The 9,731-nt window shown below is 45.7% G+C and overlaps 1 protein-coding gene across 2 annotated transcripts in view; it reads right to left on the bottom strand.

Moving 5' to 3' along the window:
- Positions 1-3,806: 3,806 nt before the first annotated feature.
- Positions 3,807-9,731, bottom strand: part of LOC142653091 (unconventional myosin-Ig-like) — a 231,647-nt gene continuing 225,722 nt past the window's right edge. The window contains exon 21 of one of the 2 annotated variants that reach the window (XM_075828799.1): positions 3,807-4,055. In XM_075828799.1, coding sequence (XP_075684914.1) covers positions 3,887-4,055 — 169 coding nt within the window. In that variant the 3' untranslated portion in view covers positions 3,807-3,886. The remainder of the gene's footprint in view (positions 4,056-9,731) is intronic. The other variant, XM_075828800.1, reaches the window with a different exon arrangement.

Below are 9,731 nucleotides of genomic sequence, written 5' to 3'. Positions count from 1 at the left end.
CTTCCTCACTTGTCCCTCATGTTGTGCCTGTTCACGGTCCTGCAGATCCTGTATCCTGCTCCCCTTAGGCAGAGCTTTGCTCACGCATTAAGTAGATAATACATTTTATTCCTTCTCTAACCTTGTATCAGTGGTGGTGCCGTGACAGTGTGTCAGTGAGGAGATCCTCCTCATGTTACATTACAGCTTGTACAGGGTTAGATACAAGCAGACAAGCTGATCCTCCCACAGACTGAGAAAATGAGATTCCTTGGAAATAAGTAAAATTATCTGAGGGAACCTGGAAGCAGTTCTCAGTGTAACCTCAATGTCTCTCATCATCACGGACTCCACTCATTGAATTCAATTAAAGGAACACTCTGGGTAAAACTGATTCACTGTGGCGGGGGGCGGAGGATGAGTTCTCTTCAGTGTTCTTTGATTAATGTGTCAGGCTCCACCCCCGTTATTACAACCCGTAATAACGGGCTCATAGACTTCTATTGGCCATGGGTACCTTCCCGTTTTCTTACGGGAAGGTGCCCGTGCCGTTGAAAAAGATAGAACATGTCCTATTTCAGGCCGTAATAACGGCACGGGCAGCCCATATAAGTCTATGGAGCTCTCGTAATGACGGGTGACTACGTGTGTGCACCCGTCATTATGGCAGCGTTGCTAAGCGACGTCAGTAAATAGTCACTGTCCAGGGAGCTGAAAGAGTTAACTGATCGGCAGTAACTCTTTCAGCACCCTGGACAGTGACTACCGATCCCAATATACATCAACCTGTAAAAAAAAAAAAAAGACGTTCATACTTACCGAGAACTCCCTGCTTCCTCCAGTCCGGTCTCCCGGCCGTTGCCTTGGTGACGCGTCCCTCTCGACATCCGGCCCGACACCCCTGGATGACGTTTCAACCCATGTGACCGCTGCAGCCAATCACAGCCCATTTACATGCTGCAGCGGTCACATGGACTGCCGCGTCATCCAGGGATGTCGGGCTGAATGTCAAGAGAGGGGCGCGTCACCAAGACAACGGCCGGTAAGTATGAATTTCTTTTACTTTTACCTCGGAAAGGGCTGCCCCTTCTCTCTATCCTGCACTGATAGAGAGAAGGGGCTGCCGATTAGCGCAGTACAATTTTGCATCGAAAACGTGCCCTGGAATACGGGTGACACCGGACCCGTATTTACGCCAGTATTTACGGGTTGGAAAAAATACGGTCGTGTGCATGAGGCCTAAACCTGAGACGCCATTTACCGAACACACAAGGTGCTGCTGCCTGAATTGTGACCATTGTCCAGCTGGGAGGAAATAGTCATAATACATATATTCACTAAACTTCCAGATTCTCCAGCCTGTTGTACACTGTGACTACAGGACATGATCAAACCCAGGGCTAAAGGAAACATTGTTTTAAAGCCAAGAAAAGTTGTCACATTCCTTCAGCATTATACTCCAGAGCTGCACTCACTATTCTGCTGGTGGAGTCACTGTGTACATACATTACATTACTTATCCTGTACTGATACTGAGTTACATCCTGTATTATACTCCAGAGCTGCACTCACTATTCTGCTGGTGGAGTCACTGTGTACATATATTACATTACTTATCCTGTACTGATCCTGAGTTACATCCTGTATTATACTCCAGAGCTGCACTCACTATTCTGCTGGTGGAGTCACTGTGTACATACATTACATTACTTATCCTGTACTGATCCTGAGTTATATCCTGTATTATACTCCAGAGCTGCACTCACTATTCTGCTGGTGGAGTCACTGTGTACATACATTACTTATCCTGTACTGATCCTGTGTTATATCCTGTATTATACTCCAGAGCTGTACTCACTATTCTGCTGGTGGAGTCACTGTGTACATACATTACATTACTTATCCTGTACTGATCCTGAGTTACATCCTGTATTCTACTCCAGAGCTGCACTCACTATTCTTCTGGTGGAGTCACTGTGTACATTCATTACATTACTTATCCTGTACTGATCCTGAGTTACATACTGTATTATTCTCCAGAGCTGCACTCACTATTCTGATGGTGGAGTCACTGTGTACATACATTACATTACTTATCCTGTACTGATCCTGAGTTATATCCTGTATTATACACCAGAGCTGCACTCACTATTCTGCTGGTGGAGTCACTGTGTACATACATTACATTACTTATCCTGTACTGATCCTGAGTTACATCCTGTATTATACTCCAGAGCTGCACTCACTATTCTGCTGGAGGAGTCACTGTGTACATACATTACATTACTTATCCTGTACTGATCCTGAGTTACATCCTGTATTATACTCCAGAGCTGCACTCACTATTCTGCTGCTGGAGTCACTGTGTACATACATTACATTACTTATCCTGTACTGATCCTGAGTTACATCCTGTATTATACTCCAGAGCTGCACTCACTATTCTGCTGGTGGAGTCACTGTGTGCATACATTACATTACTTATCCTGTACTGATCCTGAGTTATATCCTGTATTATACTCCAGAGCTGCACTCACTATTCTGCTGCTGGAGTCACTGTGTACATACATTACATTACTTATCCTGTACTGATCCTGAGTTACATCCTGTATTATACTCCAGAGCCGCACTCACTATTCTGCTGGTGGAGTCACTGTGTACATACATTACATTACTTATCCTGTACTGATCCTGAGTTACATCCTGTATTATACTCCAGAGCTGCACTCACTATTCTGCTGGAGGAGTCACTGTGTACATACATTACATTACTTATCCTGTACTGATCCTGAGTTACATCCTGTATTATACTCCAGAGCTGCACTCACTATTCTGCTGCTGGAGTCACTGTGTACATACATTACATTACTTATCCTGTACTGATCCTGAGTTACAGCCTGTATTATACTCCAGAGCTGCACTCACTATTCTGCTGGTGGAGTCACTGTGTGCATACATTACATTACTTATCCTGTACTGATCCTGAGTTATATCCTGTATTATACTCCAGAGCTGCACTCACTATTCTGCTGCTGGAGTCACTGTGTACATACATTACATTACTTATCCTGTACTGATCCTGAGTTACATCCTGTATTATACTCCAGAGCCGCACTCACTATTCTGCTGGTGGAGTCACTGTGTACATACATTACATTACTTATCCTGTACTGATCCTGAGTTATATCCTGTATTATACTCCAGAGCTGCACTCACTATTCTGCCGGTGCAGTCACTGTGTACATACATTACTTATCCTGTACTGATCCTGAGTTATATCCTGTATTATACTCCAGAGCTGCACTCACTATTCTGCTGGTGGAGTCACTGTGTACATACATTACATTACTTATCCTGTACTGATCCTGAGTTACATCCTGTATTATACTCCAGAGCTGCACTCACTATTCTGCTGGTGGAGTCACTGTACATACATTACATTACTTATCCTGTAGTAATCATGGGTATTGTTTATTTTCTTGTAGAGTAGGAGTTTGTATTTCTTGTTCCCAGGCTGCATGTGAGTGTTTCTACCTATATGTGTCTTTTCATTTTGTACGTCTTTGCCTCGGTGAAGCTCAGGGCAGTGACTATGGGGGTGACTTACACAACACGGTCAGACATGGAGAGAGAAGACAACTGTCTGTGTATACTTTTATGCAGATGAGTGACCAAGTGACAGAATATTGCTCTTCATGGCTTCTGCAATGGCTGACTGCTTTTTTCTCGTCCTAGTTATAAAGGAAAAGCAGCTCTGAGGCACAAACTGCAGCTCTACTAAGTGAAAGGCTGAGCAGACTGACAGAACAGGAGCCTCTATAAGTGCATATAAGGTTTATTATTCGGGCGGAGAGGCAATTTTATAAAATAATTGTATCTTTAAGCAGCAAAAACATCAGCAGTGACCTCAGTTCTGGATTGATATCCCCGGCCAGCGCAACACCAAACTGTTTCGGCCCCTGCGGAATTCTGGCTTTTCTATGTCAGTTCTCATCTCCACGGAGATCAGTCGCCGTCGGCCTCGGATGTTCATCTGGATGGAGTCAGCTACTTTTACTATGAGCTCCTGATGTGTTCTGTGGAAAGAAGAAAGACAAGGTGATCACTACAGAACCCGTCATACTCCAGTCACATCCAAAGCTGCATGCACAAGTCTTCTGGCTGGAAATCACTTGGAAACCATCAGCACTGTGCTGACAGACACAGCGGTAGGAGGCGGGCAGCGCTCCCATAATGCACCACCCTCTGATTTGTTGCATTGCAGGAAATTCATTCTTTATTGTAAGCTGCATAAAGGCGCAGGCGCACCACAGCGGGGCAATGTCTGCAGATTTAAGGTCCTACATCCTGAGAGGAAAGCCAGCTGAAAATTGAATGCAGCTTTAGATGTGACTGGAGTATGAGACATTATGTTACTGAAGATAGATTTACCCCATGAAATGATGGCGAAGAAACTCAGTGTCAGCCACAGTGCCCCCATTATATCAGCCACAGTGCCCCCATTATATCAGCCACAGTGCCCCCATTATATCAGCCACAGTGCCCCCATTATATCAGCCACAGTGCCCCCATTATATCAGCCACAGTGCCCCCATTATATCAGTGACAGTGCCCCCATTATATCAGTGACAGTGCCCCCATTATATCAGCCACAGTGCCCCCATTATATCAGCCACAGTGCCCCCATTATATCAGCCACAGTGCCCCCATTATATCAGCCACAGTGCCCCCATTATATCAGCCACAGTGCCCCCATTATATCAGCCACAGTGCCCCCATTATATCAGTGACAGTGCCCCCATTATATCAGTGACAGTGCCCCCATTATATCAGCCACAGTGCCCCCCATTATATCAGCGACAGTGCCCCCATTATATCAGTGACAGTGCCCCGATTATATCAGCCACAGTGCCCCCATTATATCAGCCACAGTGCCCCCCATTATATCAGTGACAGTGCCCCCATTATATCAGCCACAGTGCCCCCATTATATCAGTGACAGTGCCCCCATTATATCAGTGACAGTGCCCCCATTATATCAGTGACAGTGCCCCCATTATATCAGCCACAGTGCCCCCATTATATCAGTGACAGTGCCCCCATTATATCAGTGACAGTGCCCCGATTATATCAGCCACAGTGCCCCCCATTATATCAGCCACAGTGCCCCCATTATATCAGCCACAGTGCCCCCATTATATCAGTGACAGTGCCCCCATTATATCAGTGACAGTGCCCCCATTATATCAGCCACAGTGCCCCCATTATATCAGTGACAGTGCCCCCATTATATCAGCCACAGTGCCCCCATTATATCAGTGACAGTGCCCCCATTATATCAGCCACAGTGCCCCCATTATATCAGCCACAGTGCCCCCATTATATCAGCCACAGTGCCCCCATTATATCAGCCACAGTGCCCCCCATTATATCAGCCACAGTGCCCCCATAAACAATATGTTCTGATCCTGGTGCAGCCGCAGGCCCCCTCCCCTCACCCAGCATATGCCATGTATAATATACTGCTGTGTTCATATGGCGCCAGGGCTCCGGAGAAACTACAACCTCTCACCAGTGCCGGTCACAGAACCAGCTCAGCTCAACCTCCCAACTCTGTTCTGTCCACATGACCAGTGTCCGGGGTCAGAAGGGGCCACAGACATTGGCGGCAGATTACTAGGATATGGCTTCACTATGTGATTGGTGGAAGTCCAAATGGTGGGACCCCTATAGATGTGCCTGACGACGGGGCCCCAGTGTTCAGTAAAATGCAGCGACCACTTCTCCATCTGACCCAGTATTGTGGAGGAACCCAACTTCATCCACTAAGATGGGGCTGCATTCTCCACCCTCGGCCCCTGGTGATCTGCACATTGTGTCTCCTGGACTATACACCGGCTGTGCACCATGAGGACGACCTTCCCTGACCCCCAACCCTGAGGTCAAAGGGCACCGAGCATGACCATCTGACCCGCACCTTTCATGCCCGGACTGGCCTGGCACTCAATAGCGGTACGAGGTCAGCGCCGCTGTGGGGGGTTTTCTGCTGTATGAGGATCTCACATACAATATTGGCAATCCCATAATACATCGCTGTTACCAGAGCAGGAAACGCGGCGACATTTACCCCGTGTCCCATTTACGGATTGTAGTTTGCTGTCGGCTTCAGAGAAATTGTGCAAAATTTCTACCTCCCCTCTCTATTCCCCTGTTACTCTCGCTGTTATCAGCAGTATTTACTACTCTCGAAAATCCTAAATCGGCGCACGTAATATCAGCCGTACGTTAGGGGTAGGGGGGGCTGATATATTTATAAAACATGTCGCGACCCTATTCTGACTGCGCTGTTACATTACCGGACCCTGCAGGCTCCAGGATTGTTTCACATTTATTTCTACGCCGGACAGAACCGACAACATATATGCTGCCGTAACAATGTATCAGGGAATTTTTATTTTATTAGAATCCATATTATAACAGAACTGCGGGGAGTTGCCCTTTAAATGGCGCACAATACCCACCGGTCACCATGAGTCACACGAGGCGCTGTATTAACCCTTTACTCATTCTGCTCTGTATCACAGGGGTTCATTGTTAGATGTGACATAGACGCACAGCCCTGAGAACTGCGCCCGGACTGGGGGTTTGTGACTTCACATCCTGGGCCCCCCCGGGTGACCTGGACACACGGGGCAGATAGTGATCTGATGGGCCGCTCAGCCTCTAATGGGAAGCTTGAGGGGACGAGACAAAGGCCTGTGTGACTGGGGGCTGCGTGCCACCGCCTGCTAATTGACTTTAATTGATTGCATTAGAGAATCTACTATTTATACCACGCTGCAGCACGGGAAGCGGAGCCAGCGCTGACTAATCTCCGCTCCACCATGACTGGGCGCCCAGGGACCGCACGGGATACGAATGTCCCTGCTGCAAAACCAGTACAATAAATAAAGAAAATCATACAGATGCAATACGATTCTGCAGATTTCTCTAACACTTTGTGTTTAAATTCCTCACCATTTTCAAGATCTCTGCTTGCTGTTACTAAATGGAAACATTCATTGTTTACATCCAGTGGCTGAAACCCCATCTTGGCCTAACTTCTCCCAGCTGAGGGTTTGTTACAAATGTTTCCAGTCTAGACAATCCCCTGTGAGCTAAACAGTCTGGACTCCCGTCTGATGCATTTCATTCGCACTGATACAATGTAACAAACTACTAAGACAGGCAGTGGTGTAGATAGCAGGGGGGGGGCAAGGGAGGCGGTGGCCCCGAGCCCACTGAGATGGTGGGGCCTGCTGCTCCACCATCCCCACCATGTCTGGCGCTACAGTACTATTCAATCTAGCAGACGTGCCGAACACGCCTCTGATGCTGCCCATCAGTAGCAGAAGTCTGCGTGGGAGGAGAGGGTGAGCAAGCAACCCTCCCCGATGGATAAAGTTATGATATGTTTTATATACTGGAATGGTGGCTGGTATATACAGGGATGATGGGGGTTATATACAGGGATGATGGATGGTATATACAGGGCTGATGGGAGTTTATATACAGGAATGGTGGCTGGTATATACAGGAATGATGGGAGTTATATACAGGGATGATGGATGGTATATACAGTGATGATGGGGGTTATATACAGGGATGATGGCTTGTATATACAGGGTTCATGGGGTTATATACAGGGATGATGGCTGGTATGTACAGGGATGATGGGGGTTGTATACAGGGATGATGGCTGGTATACACAGGGATGATGGGGTTATATACAGGGTTGATGGCTGGTGTATACAGGGATGATGGGGGTTATTTACAGGGATGATGGCTGGTATATAGATGGATGATGGGGTTGTATACAGGGATGATGGATGGTATATACAGGGATGATGGGGGTTGTATACAGGGATGGTTGGCGTTATATACAGGATTATGGATGGTATATACAGGGATGATGGGGGTTATATACAGGGATGATGGCTGGTATATACAGGGTTCATGGGTTATATACAGGGATGTTGGCTGGTATGTACAGGGATGATGGGGGTTGTATACAGGGATGATGGCTGGTATATACAGGGATGATGGCGTTATATACAGGGTTGATGGCTGGTATATACAGGGATGATGGGGTTGTATACAGGGATGGTGGCTGGTATATACAGGGATGATGGGGGTTGTATACAGGGATGGTGGGCGTTATATACAGGGATGATGGGGGTTATATACAGGGATGATAGGGGTTATATACAGAGATGATAGGGGTTATATACAGAGATGATGGCTGGTATATACAGTAACAGGGATGATGGGGGTTATATATTTCATTCACTTTCAGAGAGGTCTGCAACACTTTCTAATGCAAACTCCTCTGTCAGATGTTAGAGAAAAGATTAAAGGCTATGAACGCCTTCGAAAGTGATTTTTATATATATAAACAGTATCAGTGTGGATGGTGCAACTTTTGAATAAGTTTTTATAAAAAATGTATTAAAATTAAAAATGTATTAAACTTCTTGAGATACAGCAGCTTTGTATCCTGTATCTATCCAGGTCCGCTGGCCTGACGCGTTCAGTGACACGCAGGATCCACCTGTTATCGATCACATCTAAGTTATGTATTTTAACGGCTCGATCGTGCATGTTACATGCGCTGGGGGGCTACTTATATATATCCCCCCTGTACTAATCCCCTATATACGCCTCTGAAGACAGGAGAGAGGTTTGTGCTGCTGTAGTTTAGCTCAGAGAGGATTGTCTAGACTGGATACAATTGTAACAACTTCTCAGCTGTCAGAAGTATTAGGTTAAGACAGGAATGTTCCAATTCACTGACAACGTACAGAGATCTTAAAAATGGTGAGAAATTGAAACATTAGCTTTATTTGTGATCTCCTTCCTGTGGCTCTCCAGCTCTTGTGAAATAACAACTCCCAGCATACACTAGAAGTCAAAGGCTGTCAGAGAATGCTGGGAGTTGTAGTTTCAAAAACTCTGGAAATCCGCAAGCTGCAACCTACAGATCTATATTATAAAAATACAAATGCTACACATAGTACATAACACGATGATTGTGTTTTCAGCATTTTGCAGACATCTGTCCATTGAAGGGTTAATGATACTCGTAAGACAATAAAATAAAAAAATAAGATCAGCGGGGGGTGGGCATATTGTCACCATCTGCCCATCACTCCCCGGGCTCTGCCACTTCTAATGTGAAATATTTATAGAACACCGACAGATCTGGGACGAGGTGCCCCGACTGCTACTAATATTAACACTGCATGAAAATTAGGGCACACATGGATGGTGAGCGCACAATGCATGAAAGATGGGGCGAACTCAGGGCGAGAGTAATAATGACATCTCCAGAACACGGAGACCCAGAGCCCAAAATGTACTAAACCCTCAGAACTGACAGAGGAAGCAGTCACATCAAAACGTAATCACAACCGACACATACGTCCTGATATTCTATTCCTGAGCACAAATGTCTATACCTGGGGAGATTCCTGCTGTACTCAATGTCGCCCCCTTGCTGAGAAAATTTCTATAAGCCAGTTAAGTAGGAAAAATAACGACTATAATACTGCTCCCTATATACAAGAATATAACTACTATAATACTGCCCCTATATACAAGAATATAACTACTATAATACTGCTCCTATATACAAGAATATAACTACTATAATACTGCCCCCTATATACAAGAATATAACTACTATAATACTGCCCCTATATACAAGAATATAT

Source organism: Rhinoderma darwinii, chromosome 5, assembly GCF_050947455.1.
Source record: "Rhinoderma darwinii isolate aRhiDar2 chromosome 5, aRhiDar2.hap1, whole genome shotgun sequence".
NCBI classification, from domain to species: domain Eukaryota; kingdom Metazoa; phylum Chordata; class Amphibia; order Anura; family Rhinodermatidae; genus Rhinoderma; species Rhinoderma darwinii.
Note: the sequence above shows the minus strand (reverse complement) of the source record. Positions and strands in the feature narration are given on the sequence as shown.